The sequence below is a fragment of the Myodes glareolus genome, chromosome 14 (assembly GCF_982192425.1).
Source record: "Myodes glareolus chromosome 14, mMyoGla1.1, whole genome shotgun sequence".
NCBI classification, from domain to species: domain Eukaryota; kingdom Metazoa; phylum Chordata; class Mammalia; order Rodentia; family Cricetidae; genus Myodes; species Myodes glareolus.
This window is the reverse complement of record NC_142039.1, coordinates 10,874,224-10,891,889: the sequence shown is the minus strand read 5'-3', so window position 1 is coordinate 10,891,889 and position 17,666 is coordinate 10,874,224. Positions and strand designations below refer to the sequence as shown.

At 37.0% G+C, this 17,666-nt stretch overlaps 1 protein-coding gene across 1 annotated transcript in view; it reads left to right on the top strand.

Moving 5' to 3' along the window:
- Nucleotides 1–17,666, top strand: part of Plxdc2 (plexin domain containing 2) — a 392,448-nt gene that overhangs the window by 183,106 nt on the left and 191,676 nt on the right. The window contains exon 3 of the mRNA XM_048461163.3: nucleotides 11,101–11,247. Coding sequence (XP_048317120.2) covers nucleotides 11,101–11,247 — 147 coding nt within the window. The remainder of the gene's footprint in view (nucleotides 1–11,100; nucleotides 11,248–17,666) is intronic.

The window sequence follows — 17,666 nt, the reverse complement described above, 5'->3', positions numbered from 1 at the left end:
GGTTATAGAGGTGGTTGACCCTATTTCTATATTCCTTTCATGAGGGAGAAGGAGGACATGCTAAAATTGCCCTTCATTTTGTGAGGGAGAGAGTGATGTTTTACCAGCCAGAAAGAGGGTCATGGGAGAAACCAAACTAGTCAGAGCTTTTGCTTTGGATTTCTAAGCCTGAAGAGATGTAAGAAATCAGAACTACAAAAAGTAATCCTAACGTTAGCATTGTAACACAAAAGGGCTCAGACAATCAATGTATTTCTAAGAGTGGATACAGCTAGAGGTATCATGTTACCTAAAATTATAGCACCCGAACCACAGTGGTAAGAAAGAATAGTAGTTGTCCCGAAGCGCATAGGTAGAAAATGAAACATAATAGGGCACTAGGAGATAATCTCACACAGCTATGAACACATAATTATCGACAAAGGTGATAAAAAGCATATACTAGAAATGAAAGGCAACCATTCAATAAATGGTGGTGACAAACTGGGTGTGTGCCTGCACAAAGATAAGAAATGTTCTATGTCTATCATTATGCAAAACAAAACAGAACAAAGTAACTCAATTAAAATTATTTCAAAAACCTTAACTTATAACCCCCAAATGCCAAAACTGCTAAGGGAGCACAAAAATAGACCACCTCAAGCTGCACGGATAGGCAGGGAATATCTCAATAGAATCTAATAGTACTAAAATTAGTTCAGAGAATGGACAAATTTGACTATATGGGATTCTGAAGCTTCTGTACTACAAAAGAAACTATCAACACAGTGAAAAGAGGTTCACAGAATGGGAGACTTCAAGGATAAAGAACTGCAAAACTGAACACACACACACACACACACACACACACACACACACACACACACCACTGCAGCCTATCAATAAATGGGCCAATGAAATGAATGGGCACATCACAAAAAAGTACAAATGGCTAACAATTTTTTTTAAAAAAATATTTTATTTAATTAACATTGTTTTTATTTAGTTTACATACAGCCACAGTTTCCCCTCCCTCCTCTCCCCCTGTTCCCTAACCCTGGTCTCATCTACCCTCCTCCTCCATCTCCCTTCACAAAGAGGCAGGCCTCCCATGGACCCGAACAAAGCACAGCACCTCAAAAGATGATATCTAACATCCTTAGATATCAGGGAGAAAAGCAAACTAGAAACTACTTTGATTCGCAGAATGTTTATTCTCAAGAACATATTGCAACAAATGCTGATGAGCCCACAGGAAGACTTCATTCCTGTTTGTGGTGTAAACTGTGTTGTCGCTATGGCAATCAAGATGGAGGCTTTAGCCACAAAACAAAATAAAATCCAATTCACAGGAAATGAATAGGATCAGAAAATATCATATTAACTGAGGAAACGTAAGAAAGACAAACATGTTTTCTCTCCTGCACAGATCTTGGCTTCTAAATGTTAAATATGCATATCCAAATACAACAGGTATGGGTAGAAGTCAGGAGGCCGGAAAGGGGTCTTTAAGAAGGGACAAAATGTTTTAAAAAGTGGAGTGAGGATGATGGCAGACAGGAAGGGGAAAGGAGACTCCATGGACGCAGGGACAGAGCAAGGAAGGGAAAGGAAGGTGCAGGGAGGACAGAGGAGAGGATATTGCATGGGAACAAACATGGACTTTGTATCATTATTTCTTTGGTGATGTATTTACATCACATTCACATTGTGTTGAGAATATTCTATTCTATGGTATTTTGTTATGGTGTCCCAGGCTAGCTAAAGCAGAATAAAGACAATACAAACCCTAAACCTTGTCCACAATCCTTTTAAAATATGATTTTTTTATTGTAACATTTTGAACCCTTTTATGTACTTATTGTTTATTTGTAGTTGCCTGAAAAAATACACTGTACCAAGAACTACAGAGAAATACAGTGTACTCTGAAATGAATACACATTTTACTAATGACAATTACCCAGCACATTTGAAAATGGTTGTATATTTATACGTAGGGACCCATAATGTATTGAGTTCTCACAAATGATGAATAACATACCATAAGATCCAGTACAAGAATTTCGTGACTTTGTGCCAGTTGTGAGGCCAATTACAGCTTACTAAGAAGCATGATTATTCAGCTGCTGAAATGGAGGTGGTACTAATTATAGCTTGCTAATTCCCTGGTCATGCAAACTACACACTTTCCTTTCTTTTCAAAAGAATGACTTAAATCAGACTGAGTATTCTACCCTACATCTACGCATCACTTCCTGTTTTTCTCATGTCCAAACAATTTTAGGAACATTGCCGAAGAGCACTCTAACTCGACTCTTACCCAGAGTAAATCTAGAAGTTGTAATGATACTTAGAGACAAATTCATCTTCTTAAACCTGTACCTATACATCCTTTTCTTATGACGAGATTGGAAAAGAAGGAGTGTGGTGTAGTCTTTATCCATGTACCATGTAGTGACGGCTACTGTAGGCTCTAACTCTTTTCATCCTGTGTATGACCCTACCTGAAGGATGGGGCTGTGTGGTAAACTCAGTGTACAAGAAAGGTAACATTAATGTGAACAGAATGGATAAGTGACCGTAGTACTGTGTTGGAGTTCTTTAGTGATTAAACCCAGGAGAAACAGAGTTCTAATAGCGGCCTGCTAGTTTGATTCCTTTGGGCACACCTCATGCTTCCTCTCTTCAAGTTTTTAGTTACCCGCCAAGCCCCTGCCCATGGATGTCAGAATGTAGCTGACATTCTCTAGCCGGTAGACCAGACACTCTCTGAAAACCTTGAAACATGTCTTGGAAATAAAGAAGCAGGGTATACTGGATGATTGCTTATAGAAGCACAAATACTTCCTCAAAGTATAACACTTGTTGAATTGTAAAATTGTAAACAAAAAATTATAAAGTCTGAGTGTCCTTTAGTAATTCTTTAATATTCACTTCCACACTTGCTTTCAACATGTCTCTTTAACAATGTGACCTACCTTAGGAATGTAAAGACCTCAATATTAATCTGACCACACTGAATCTGATAGAAGAGAAAGTAGGAAGCAGTCTACAACACAAGGGTACAGGAGAACTCTTCCTATGTAGAACCCCAGTAGCACAGGCAATAAGGGCAACAGTTAATAAATGGAGAATCCTGAAACTGAGAAGCTTTTGTAAAGCAAAGGACACTGTCAGTAAGACAAAAAGGCAACCTACTGACTGGGAGAAGATCTTCACCAACCCCACATCAGACAAAGGTCTGATCTCCAAAATATATAAAGAACTCAAGAAACTATACTTTAAAATGCCAATTAACCCAATTAAAAAAAAATGGGACACTGAACTGAGCAGAGAATTCTCAACAGAAGAAGTTCAAATGGCCAAAAAACACTTAAGGTCATGCTCAATCTCCTTAGCAATCAGGGAAATGCAAATCAAAACAACTTTGAGATACCATCTTACACCTGTCAGAATGGATAAAATCAAAAACATAAATGATAGCCTATGCTGAAGAGGATGTGGAGTAAGGGGAAAACTATCCATTGTTGGTGGGAATGCAAACTTGTGCAGCCACTTTGGAAATCAGTGTGGCGGTTTCTCAGGAAACTGGGAGTCAACCTCCCTCAGGACCCAGCAATTCCACTCTTGGGAATATACCCAAGAGATGCTCAATCATACTACAAAAATATTTGTTCAACTATGTTCATAGCAACACTATTTGTAATAGCCATAACCTGGAAACAATCTAGGTGCCCCTCAATAGAAGAATGAATAAAGAGGGTGTGGCACGTATACACTTTAGAGTTCTACTCAGCGGTTAAAAAAAAAAAACAATGACATCATGAATTTTGCATGCAAATGGATGGAAATAGAAAACACTTTACTGAGTGAGGTAATCCAGAGCCAAAAAGAGGACTATGGTATGTATTCACTCATAAGTGGATTCTAGCCATAAAGAACATTGAGCCTATAATTCGTGATCCTAGAGAAGCTAAATAAGAAGGTGAACCTTAAGAAAAACATATAGTTATCCTCCTGGATATTGGAAGTTGACAAAATTGCCAGGCAGGGGGTGGGAGCATGGGGGGGTGAGGTGGGGATAAGGGGAGATGGGGGAAGAGAAGCAAGAAGGGAAGGATGGGGGAGAGCTTGAGGGAATGGGATGGTTGGAATGAGGGAGGGGTGGATGTGGGAGCAGGGAAGAAGATATCTTAATTAAGGGAGCCATTTTAGGGTTGGTAAGAGACTTGACTCTAGAGGGGTTCTCAGGTGTCCAAGGAGATGTCCCCAGCTTGTTCCTTGAGCATCAGAGGAAAGGGTGCCTGAACTGGCCTTGTCCTATAGCCACACTGATGAATATCTTGCAAATTACCATAGAACCTTCATCTGGACTGAGCTCCCAAGGTCCTAATGAGGAGCAGAAGGAGGGAGAACATGAACAAGGAAGTCAGGACCACGAGGGGTGTGTTCACCCACTGAGACGGTGGAACAGATTTAATGGGAGATCACCAAGGCCAGTTGGAATGGGACTGATGGAGCATGTGATCAAACCGGACTTTCTTAATGTGGCTGACGGTGGAGGCTGACTGAGAAGCCAAGGACAATGGCACTGGGCTTTGATTCTACTGCATGGACAGGCTTTGTGGGAGCCTTGTCTGTTTGAATGCTCACCTTCCTGGACCTGGAGGGAGCGGGGAGGACCTTGGACTTCCCATAGGGTAGGGAACCCTGACTGCTCTTTGACCTGGAGAAGGAGAGGTAGGGAAAGTGGAGTAGGGGAGGGGAGGGAAGTGGGAGGAGGGAAGGAGGTGGAAATTTTTAATAAAAAAAAAAAGAAAAAGAAAAATGAAGTAAAAAATAAGAAACATATAAAATGGTGATGACATTAGTGATTATGAAAGTTCAAAGGTCAGTCTTTTAATATTTGCTAAAAATGGATATTTTCTTTTATTTCTTTTATTGCTAAATTTATTTTGCTATTTGTAGTATGAAATATTGAATTTTATATAAGTCAAAGAAGCTAATATCTTAAAGAAAATATTTAGTTCAAATTTATATATCAATTTTATCCTAAAATAATTCAAGTTTTCACCTTGAAATTCTATTGTTAAGTGCCTTAGTGTGTTAAGAACTTTTCTTTAGGAAGTTTTTAAAGCATCTACTATTAAAAAAAAAAGCATAAAAAAACCAAAAACCTGCATCTTGAATTTTGCAGACAAATGGATGGAGCTAGAAAACATCATATTTAGTGAGACAACCCAGACCCCAAAAGACAATTATCACATGTACTCATTCATAAGTGTTTTTTAAGCAAGCATAAAGGAAAGAAAACCAGCCCACAAATCACAATCCCAGAGAACCTAGACCACAATGAGGACCCTAAGAGAGACATACATAGATCTATTCTACATGGGAAGTACTAAAAGACAAGATCTCCTGAGTGAATTGTGATAATGGGGACCTACGGAGAGGGTTGAAGGAAAGGAGAAAGGCAAAGAGGGGAGCAGAGAAAAATGTAGAGCTCAATAAAAATCAATTAAAAAAAAGAAACATTAAAAAAAATAGTAGATATATTTGCTGCTCACAGTTAACAGCCTTGTGACTGTTCACATTTTATTTCAAAAATTTACTTTTACAATTACATTAATTGATCAAAATGCACATATGAAATTCTCAAAGACTGAGATTTTTTTCTTTGGGAACTCTAGAATTTTCTAGTGTTTTGTATATATACAAAGAAAAATTCCCAATTTTATATAATGTGTTAATGATGAAAATTTCAACTAATATTTTTTGGAAAGGCTAGTTCCTCTAGATTTCATTACTCAAAAATAACTCAGTTAATAAATGTTTAATATATTCTACAGATTTAACATATATTAGTTATAGATGTGTCTATATACATACATAAATAAACAAGTATAATCAGATAGGATAAAGAAGGAAGTAAATAAAAATACACATTCACACTTAGGTAAATGTAATTTTATAAAATGTAGATGTCCATGAGCATTATAGTGAGAAAAATAATGAGTTTAATATTTTTCTACTGGCCTTTGGTGACATGCATGCACCAATAAATATTCAGTTTCAGATTTACACCTCTAATGGTGTCCTTATAAAAATTAAAATTTTTTAGCGAGTGTGTCGATGATTTCAGGTTCATCTATTAATTAACAACTATGAATCACAGGCAATCATGTCAGTATATTAATTATTGTTTGATCACAATGCCTAACAGAAACAGAAACAACCCATGGAAAAGCTTATTTGGGTAATTGTTTTGTATGACATGAATTCATTTTAACACTGAAGGAATGGCAGGGCATCTCACTTCATGGAGCAGGGTCATTTGGAAGATACTGTTCCATCTTAGTGGCTCAGGAAGTGGCAGATAAGGCAGGACACAGGGCTGCTCATAGAGACTTACCTCCTACATCTAAACTTCATCTCCTAAAGGTTCCACAAGCATACCAAATCGTCCAATCAGCTGGAGAAAACTCATTCATGAGCCTGTGAGGGGCATTTCACAGTCAGTACATAACAATTTGAATATTATTATTATATATTCATGATGAAAAGAAATTATATGCCTGCTTATAATTTTAGTGACTGCATGTGACCTTTTTTGAAGTGTTCTTGTCAGTTAGTACTCGTTGTCAAACCTTTGGCAATAACTTCTGCATAGCTACACAGAACCAGGCCTTCACACAGCTAATTACTCACTGGAATCGCTGTGATGAGCAGTTTAATTACCCCGTTTGATATGAAAGTAGGTATTACATGTTCCAGGATTTCACATTGGTTATATATTTTCTCTATATCTATATGTATTAAAAGATACTACCTTGTATTTAAAATATAACTTGGTAGAGGAAAAAAATTTGAGTCACAAGTTCATTTTCCAAGGTTTTATAGATGCTCTTTCCATGGAAAGTTATGATGGTGTTTGATTATCCAATGTTTTTATACTGTTTTATAATCTGACTTTTCCATTTTGGACACTTATACAATTGCTCTTTGAGCCAAATGCCGTGATTCACACCTATAATGATAAAGCCAGCACTTAGAAGGCTGCCATGAGGTCTAGGCTATCCTAAGCTACTTAGTGTGTTCTAGCAAATGTGTGCCAAGGAAGAGAAGAGAGGAGGAATTATCACAGAAGAATTCACAGTATACAGTTTTGTTGCAAATGCTGTGGACTTTTCCAAAGGAAGGAGAGAAAATGAGGGAAAGAGGAAGAGAAGAAGAGACTGAGGGATGAGAAGAGTGTGGGAGGAAGCAGCCAGAAGAGGGAAGGAAAATATTCATGCCTCCTATTATGTGTATCAATCTTGTCCACTTTCCACAATTATGGCATTGTTTAACCTTAACTACCCTCATTAAGACCCTCTAGAAAATTATAAGCATGCTGGGAGTTGAATCTTTAGCATACACATTTTGAAGCAAGGCCAGCAATGTTTATCCCATTGCGTCTGTTCTAGAGTATTGTGATCTTTGTTTCCCAAGGCAAGGCTGTGTGGGCAAAGTAGGACTGCACTTACCTTTCTCACAAGTTTTTTTTTTTCTTTTAGTACTCTCACTATGCTCTTTCTTCGGTTTTGTTATTCTACCATACCCCTTACTTTCTTATTAAACACAGAGAACTAACCTGTGGTCGTTGGTAAAATGTATTTCTTGAAAGTATGACTTACTCACATAGTATTTAAAATAACTTTATGTTTAAATAAATAATAACCACATGTGAAAGCATTCTTATTCTTTTTTATTTTTCAAGACAGGGTTTCACTGTAGCTTTGGAGCCTGTCCAGGAACTAGCTCTTGTAGACCAGGCTGGTCTCGAACTCACAGAGTTCCTCCTCACAGCCTCTGCCTCCTAAGTGCTGGGATTAAAGGCGAGTGCCACCACCGCCCAGTATGAAAGCATTCTTAAAAGAACAAAATACACCTCCACATGTGTAAAGAACACTACAATCCTGTCTATTATAGACTAATATTTATGTGATAGCCTTATGTTTAGTGCTAAATGACTTACCAGAAAATCTTGATTATTTAAATGAATTCATATATCAAATTCTTAGCACATGGATGACTATACAATCAGTTTTCAATTTCTTGCAGTTCTCAACAAAATACACTTGATATCCAGATGTCATTGCTGAGTCTAGAACTATGCATAATCCATAAATACTGTGTGTAGTGATATTGCTTAACAGCCATGACAGAAGAGAACACTGAGGTTGGGTGGTGTAGACTGGTTCTTGCAGGAGGCCTGTAGCTAGGGTGATGCATCCTCTGCATGTTTTGAAGGATGCCCTATGTTGTCCTACAGCTGCAGATTTGCAGGCAGTTGTTGACAACCTGAGTTTATAGCATTTGGAGTCACCCACTGCGCCATCTACTTTCAGTAACATTTGGTTTCCTAAATGAATTGGCAAGTAGTCACATCACAGTAGTCCTTTGCTTTATTGTCTCTGGTGTTAGAAATAGCTTTGCTTTAGAAGAGAAAATAAAAATCTTTGTGCCCAAAGTGACTTTCAATAACTCTCTAAGAGTCATTATGCCTAAAAATGACAAAAAGTAGTTTGAATAATTTATTGATGCTAAAATCTCACATTTTTGAGACATCTATTTTATAGCTTTCCTGAGTGCCTGAGACAAATGCCTCTCTGGGGTTTAACAATTTGTGTGTCTACTCTTCTAGGTAAACAATAAATTGCTTTTATCTTTGAATAAAAGTTGCCATGACAACTTGGCAAAATTGAGCTATAGAAGTCAGTACCAAATCTTTAGCTTAACTTCATGTTTTCAAGACCTGGTATTGTTTTGAAAAATTCCAACTTAGCTGAAAATTAAAGGCATAGTCTCACATAGCCCCATGCAATATATATATTGCAGCCAAAGTTGTACATAATTTTTCACATAATTCATTATCTTGTTACATTGTTAATAGTCATGATAACAAAAATTATTTGTTTAAATAATTACAGAGATTAAGGAGAAAGCAATCCCTTTAAATGTTGACTTCTGTCTTTTATACTGAACTCTAATCTTAATTGGTGAAACTTTATGAATTGCTAATTTCATATGAATTTCACCACATCATATAATCAGTTACACAGTATGCTTATTGTATTGTATTGTAAATCTTAATTTTACCCAGCTTAATTACAGTTTATAATAAACTCATAACAAATTCTCATTCATTGAGTATTTTCTTCAAAGCCATTTTTTCTAATACTCACTAAAACCAAATAAGTTAGAATTATTTGCTGTTCAGACCTGATGCCTTTTGGCAAGTTACATAAGGCTCCATTTTTGCTCTGTGACTCTGTAGAATGCAAGAATTGAGTTATGTGTTTGTTACCAAGACCTAAACAGTCTTTAAAATCATTTTTTCTCTCTTGTTTAAGTTTTATTATGAATAAGAGCTATGCTTTTTATATCAGTATTCCTCTATTATGGTGAGGTATGATAAAAAGCAGTTGAGCAAGTGCATTCATATAATCACATGCAGATAAACATTACCAGAGAGAGAACTTCTCCTTTAGTGTTTGCCATTTTGTCCTTCTCTATGTGTGTTACTTTTATTTTCAGCAGTCTCCTCATGATGCCAAAATGGCAACTGTAACAAATCTCACGTGGATGTCCCATAAGCAGAATACGGGACTTTGCATCCTCTGGACTTGTAAACACCTTGCGAATGGTCCATCTTTCATTGATGCTCACACATGTCTGCTGATTTTTGTGGCTGGTAAAATTGCATGGCTTATTCTCCTTCTCGTGAAGATGTCCCAGTGGGAGAGCAGCAGGTACTAGGAGACACATCACAATGTTTTGGGTCTCCTGCATTTTGCCATGCCACTTTAAAAGAAAGACCTGGAATTCACGAGGCTGCCCATCATCCCAGCTTCAGAACATCTCATTTCCATGTCCTTTAATCTCCTATATTCTTCTATCTCAGAAGAAGTTTCTTGCACCCAAAACTTAACTAAAATTTTTCTTACAAATTTTATTAAGTAAAAACTCAATTTCTGGTTTACATCTATTCCCATCAATATTTTTGTGTTGAATTGTATTATTTCTTTTAGGAATAATGCAAAATCCCTTTGAATATTGGTTAGACGTGAGCCTTCTTATACTTTCTATAATCAGTTTCTGTACACGTTGACCTGGTGATCTGTAAATACATACATGAGATTCTGGTTTTGACTGAATGGCTTGGCACCTCAGTTTTATTCTAGAAACATTTTGATAAAAAATGTATTAGACAGAATTCACTTCCAAAACATTATTGCCCAAATCAAAGAAAACCTTCTTTATTCATTTTGCACATATTCACCTCAATGTCAGACAAAATACATATAAAAAGTGAATATAAATGCATATAATTAAGCATGAAATTAAATATCTCTTAAAATGATGCATGTGATATGTCTGGCTTTTATTGTATAATTGAGACCCAAACAGAGATTTCCATGCTTCCTGGCAAATGCTTACTTATCCATGGAGGAGCCATCCACAAGCCCGTGATAGACATTGTTCCAGTTTGTGGCTAACATATGTATATGATCTGCTTTACCCAAGTGTCATATGCTTTTACAACATTCACCTTCCCCATTGAGCTGGGAGCATGAGAAATAAAACCCCTGTACAAAGCACTATAATGAGACCCATAATGAGAATTCAAATAAAAGTAGGTTTTAATAACCCAATTAAGCAGTTACCTGAATTTTTAATATTATTAACTAAATTCAGTCCAAAATATAATGTTTTTAAAGAATAAATTAATTTTGTTGTTGCTCAATGTAATTATAACTCAGATCTTCTCTAAATATTTCTAAATCAGATGTTTTTGTCTTGTCAGCAGTTAAGTGTCTACTATTACTATCATAAAAAAGAAATACATGGTGCACAGAATATAAATTTGATTGTAAGTTTTTTTTGTATTTAACTGTTTCTTCTAAAGAAAAGAATTTATTTTACATATTTAATTTTCATTTCAATTTATTTCTGTATGATTCTACTTAAACTATTTGCTAGATTAGAGATCACTGAAATCTTTAATTACAGAAGAACTCTTAAATATAAAATTAACGGAAACAGTTTTTAATGTTCGCCATTCTCCACCCATGCAGGAGGACACAGATCACAATTACTACATATCTCGAATATATGGCCCAACGGACTCTGCCAGCCGAGATCTGTGGGTGAACATAGACCAAATGGAGAAAGACAAAGTGAAGATTCATGGGATATTGTCCAACACTCATCGGCAAGCAGCGGTAAGTTCTTTGATATGCAATGTTTCTTCCCTTCACCATGAGAAAAGTGTCCAATTAATACATGATTGTTTGCCAAGAATTCAGTTCTGTGACTGTCATGTACAACTACATATAACATAGTAAGGAAAACAAGGGAACTGTTTGGATAAACTCCTCCATTTGCCATAGTGTGTCTGATGGATTACATATTTTCTTCCAAGACATGATTCATATTGGATTATTTTCAGTTTATGTAACACTTTAAAACTTGCTTGATCTTGAATCAAATCTCACACTTGTGTTTATTGTTTGTCATGTCACGAAAATTAACAAAGTACATTTGTTATTAGGACGATAGTGTTGGCCAAGTTAGAGGCATGGGAGAGGAAACTGTGCTTAAAGAAGAGAACTAATACAGAAGGCACCAAGTTGGTTTAAGTCTGGGCTCATTGTTTAGCAGTGGCCTCTCAGGGAGCAAATGATTTATTCTGAGGCACTGTTTTGGCACCTGTCAGGTGGCATGGGAGTGGTGTCTTCCCTCAAAGAAGAAAAGTAGAAGGCGGAGGAGGGTGAAGAGAAAAAAAGGAAAAAAAAAAGAAATGCAAATTGTGACAGACATTATAAGAACTGTAATGTCAAAGTTATGTTGGCCAGGGTGCGTCAGTTAGGCCCCACAGTTTTCACTTCTAAGCATAAACACACACCTAATGCACACTTTTATATATACCCACACAAACATACACAGGTATACATGAACACACAGGCACGTGAACACATAAATAAACACATGTACATGCAAACACACAAACTCAACCACGTGAGCACACACAACTGAGTTGACACAAATGTACACACAAAGATATACATGAACATACAGCTACACAAAGGCACACAAGAATACACATATACACACATAAGCATGGGCACGCACACAGGAGTACACACACAGACCCACATGGACACCTAGTGGCACACATACACAGGAACAAAAGACATACATGAACATAAACACATGGACACATACAGGCACACATGAATACACACAGATACACACAGATACTGATGCAGGCACACACATTGCTAGTCTTCCTTTAGGTGGTACCCAGAGCTTTACTAACCTACAGGAGGAAACAGGAAATGGATAGCAGGGCTGCACTTAAGGCAAGTTTTCCCCATATCTCATGGACAGTTCTTGATGGAACATTCTCTAGTAATCTGCATAGAAGCAGAATTTAATTTTAAGCCCTTAGGGGAGACCTGTGGATTTCTCCAATCTTATCACCAATTTATACAATTTTCATGCTCATGGGTTCACATTCTGTCAACAAATTAGACCAGAAAAAAAAAAAGAATGATTTTGCTGGGGAAAGACCCAGCGGTAGCTAACTAATACTGTTCTGCATAAACAGGAGATAGAATGAGAAAGCCAGAAGCCTGAGCTTCCCTTAAGAAACACTGCTTACCCTCTTCCTATTCCTAAATCCCCAGAGTGATTGAGAGGAAGGACATGGCAATGTCTTACCTGGGAATGCAATTGTATGAAAAATTGTCCTTCTAGCACCATTACCTACAATGTCCATAATAGTTTGGAACCTTGGATGCTTGTTCTAGATAGAGAAGAGGAAGAGAAAAATAAAGTGGATGTTTTCCTGTTCTCTTATAATATTTCAAAACAAAGTAAAACTTAGAAATATTTTGTTTGTGTTTGACAAGTCAAATGCTCCATTTCCTTCTTTCCTGTTCTTTTTTTAAACTCATAATCTACAGCATTTATGTAACACATATTTATGATAGAATCTAATTTTGTGTATCTTCAGTGTTTACATTATACATCTGTTTATGCTACATTTCTTCAATCATCGTTTAAGATCTGTATAAGGCAGATCTTAAAGATTAACTTTGCAGTAGACAGATTAAAGCAAGGAGCCTGCCTTATTAAATGCTGAAATTTTTATACAAACCCATAGCACATAGCAAGCAATGAGACTAACATTCTACACAAAAAAAATCTTAACAGTTATTTGGATATTTTTGTCTATTATTCAAAGTCACATAGTTACGAGGTGGCTGTTCTAGCCATTTCTGATTGCAAACTTAGAAGCCAGTCTGAACTTGTTTCTTTTCTTCTGTGTCATTTTTTCATGCACAAAGCTCTGAGATTTTCTTCTATATTCCTGAATTCACATTACTTAGCATGGTGCTGGATGCACTGTTCAACAGTCAAATATATCAGAACCCTTCTATCCTGAAGCCATCAATAACATTCTCTTTCGAAACTCCCAGAGAACTGCCCTCATCTTTATGCAAGGACCTAGGGTTGGAAATTAGGAGACCTTGGCTTTCCTGTTCATTTTTCTCATTTTCTTGGATTCTGACCTCTCCGTACCTCAATTTTATAACTTGAAAGAAAGAGATAAAAATGCCCGCCTACCTATCCAGAGTTATTGTGCAATTAAAACAGAAATCATCATGAAATGATGGATGCTAAGAACCTTAAAAGATTAATGAGCTCGCAGAATTTTGTTTTTTGAATATCCCAATTCTTTATAAAAAATAACAATAACCATCTGCCTTGGAATGAAGCTCATTATAGCGTGCTTAACTAGCATACAGAAAGCACTAGACTTCTGCCCCCACACTGCAGAAACTGGATGTGCTGAATATGGCTGCATCCTAATAATGGGGAGGTAGAAACAAGAGGCTCAAAAAGTGAAGGTCATCACTGGTGATGTAATGATTCTAAGGGCAGTCCAGGCAACACCAGACAGTATGTCAAAAATAATTTTAAAAAAATTGTGTTAAAATAAAAAGCTAAACTAGACGGGGCTGGAGAAATGACACCGCAATTAGGAGCACATGTGGGGCTTGTTGAGTTCATTTCCTAGCTCCCACATCAGGTGGCTCATAATCATTTATAACCCCAATATCAGGAAATCTGATGCTTTCTTCTGTCCTTTTCAGACACTTGTATGCCTGCATGAGCATACTCCCACACAGACATTTACAACATACATACATACAGACATACATGCATGTATGCATACATAATTGAAAGTAAAATAAATATTTTTCATAAAAAAACAGGATCACAATAGTTGAGATTATGAAAATAAGTTATTGACTACTGGTATATGGCAAGAAGGGATATGAAAGAACTGGGCTCAGTTCTGGGTACAGTTAGAAAAAGGAGCTTATGGCCAAGATGCAGAGTGCAAAGGGGTGAAAAAAAACCCATCATTGAGGACTTAAATTCAATCCTATTTCTTATCAAAATGATACCTCAGGACTGATGGTTTTCTAGTTAAATTTTCTTAATGCCACTCTTTCAGGAGGTAGAACAGGGTGACTGGAAGTTGTATAGATATGATAGGCGGTGGGGCAGGCCGAGCAGAAGACACGGGGACAAGATAGGAGGCAGGACAGGGTGCTCAGAAGTCACAGGTGATGTGGGATTCCCCTCTGTATGCTGTGAATACCATTGGTTAATAAAGAAACCGCCTTGGCCTATTGATAGGGCAGAACTTAGGTAGGTGGAGAAAACTAAACTGAATGCTGGGAGAAAGGAGGCAAAGTTGAGGGAGAAGGCATGGAGTTGCCAGAGACAGATATGCTGAAAATTTGCTGATAGGCCATGACCTTGTGGTGATGTACAAATTAGTGGAGATGGGTTAAATTAATATGTGAGAGTTAGCCAATAAGAAGCTAGAGCTAATGGGTCAAGCAGTGATTTAAATAATATTGTTTCTGTGTGATTGTTTTGGGTCTGAGCTGCCGAGCAGCCTGAAACCAACTAGCAGCCTCTAACAACACACAGAGATATGATAGGAGGTGGGACAGGGTGAACAGAAATCAAGGGGATACAATAGAAGGCAAAGGAGGGTGAGCAGAAGCCACAGGAATATGGCAGGATGCAAGATAGGATGAGCAGACGACATTGGGATCTGATCGGAGACAAGCAACCTGGTAATGGGCTCAGCTTGAACTAATACCACAAGCTTTCTTATTTTTGTTGAAGTGGTTGTGGAAGTGCCTAAGTGGTCCTAGAAAAACATGCAAAAGCATAACTAAAGACTAGATCTGCTCAAGGAATCGGCGCAGGGGCATCAGGATCGCGAAGTACCTTATACTACAATCGTTCAGGGTCTTTGGATAAAATTACATGGTGGAAAGACACAAAAGTCCAAGGTTGTGGCTTAAATCCAAAGGCCCCATAGAGGCATACAAGTCCCTTTTTCAGGGGACCAGATGCAAAAATAAACAAATCAACAGACTGACAGATTTAATAGTGGATGAATGGGTGGATGGGAGGGAGTGAAAAAGCTCAGGTCAAAAAATGGATAGCTATATTTGGTAAAGAAATTGTCACTTATCTCTGCCATTATCTCACTGTGCTTCCTTCTACCGGGCAATTGTAATGTACTCTTGTCACAGATAAACACGCCTTGATTTTTCTTCTATTTTCATTGATGGGAGCGTTGATTCTTTGAATGAGAAAAACAGTAGAATGAATGGCTTGGAGCACCGTTCTTTGTTCATTTCCCTCGATTTTAATGTGGGTAAGGTTTCGAAGAAATCTAAGTGGGCTTTCATCTGATGACTGTTTCAATTTCTTAAAAAAAATTTCCTCCATGACTTCTATAACAACTTGATGATATTTAATAGAAAAGAATGATCTGGAATCATTCCTTTCCACAAAACTAATATAATTAGAGTAGTGCTGGCCCACCATAGTCCCTGAAGTTAGTAAACTTTGCCGATAAGTAAAGAAATGTATATTGGTAGTCATTCAGTTACTCTTGTTGCTTTTTCTGACTGTAGGAATCAAACTAGACTACAAGGAATCATAGATAGAGAGGCGTAAGAAAGGATCCCAGTGAAATCCACCATGACCAATTGTATAGACTTACAAATAAAATCTTTGCTTTTCAATGTAAGAGTTTGTCTTTAAAATGTGCTTGATGACTTGATGAGATGACTCAGCAGTGAGGAACACTTGCTGCTGTTTCTTTCGCAGAGTCTATGTACGGTTCTCAGCACCTACGTCCCGTAGCTCACAACCAACTGTAACTCTTGTTTACAGGGCCTTAGAGGCCTTCTGGCTTCCATGGGCATTTACACATAAGTGGTTTACATACCTATGCTTAGGCATACGCATACAAATAAATATTTTTTTTAAATTAGTGTTTGAGTTTACATTTTATTGCAGTTAAGTATGTTTTCTACATTGGTGTTTTTCAACAGGGATGGACACTATTTATAAAACTAAAGGTAATCATTGAGGACAGCCTAATATATCCTGGGGTAGCTATGGGGGTATAAATTAACTAATTCTAGATACATGCATATTCACCTTTTCAAAGTCCCAAATGAGATAAACACTCTACATTTCTATTCAATCCCACCGATCTTTCATATTCATGAATGCTGCTAAAGGGGATACCCCTCAATCACGTCTCAGGCTTGATCAATAAACCTCATGCCTCTCTTATCTTTCATCAGAGATTTTCTTCCTTTACATACTTTTGGTCATCTTTTCTGAGATTTCTTCATGAACCTTTGTAGACATTCATGGTTTAATTTTAGACAATATATTTTAAAACATATACTCTTCCTGGGGTTATTAGATGACAACGATTTTATATGTGTCAAGCAAGGAAAAGAAACATGTTTTAGCGAAAAATTTAGCAAAATACAAATGGAATATAATGTTCATTAGGAGTAAATACCAGAAAAACATATATAAGTTTTTCTTCATCAGGGTCTGAACTTTAGGTATTTGTTGGGTGTTGTTTTTAGGAGGGGGTCATTCTTTTTATTGTATTTCTTGTTTATATTTCTTGCTAGGGCATGCATGCAGAGATCAGAAGACATGTTGCATAAGTTTATTTTTTCCTTTTTTCATTTTAGTCCCAAGGATCTAACTCGGGTCGTCAGGCTGATATCAAGCACCCTTAGCACCCTTACTCACAGAGCCTTCTTGACAGCTCAGGTTGAGGATGCTCTCCACTGTTGACAGGAATCAAATACCTTAGCTTTTGAAAAATCAATAATACTTAGCAAAAGTAGTGTGAGATAAAATTTTAAATTTAAAAATCTTCAGGAAATCAGAGAGACTTTCATTGTATTATTTTGTAAATTTAATTTACAGCTGTTTATAAATAGAAATAAAGTTATTCTATAACAGAGAATGTTAAGAGTTAAATTTCAGCTTAGTCAACACATAATCAAGTTTTGAAATATTTAAACCTTCTAATGAATTCAACTACTGCATTACAAACCTTCACACATGAATGAAGAAACAGCTGTTTAAAATGATGAGTCAGGGGCTTAGGATTTGCCTAAGCACTCTGCCAGGAACTACTATGACCTTGGATGTGATGTTTATTTAAGGATTTGATGAAAGTCCAACTTGATGAATTTCTTCTTCCCAGGCCTCACCA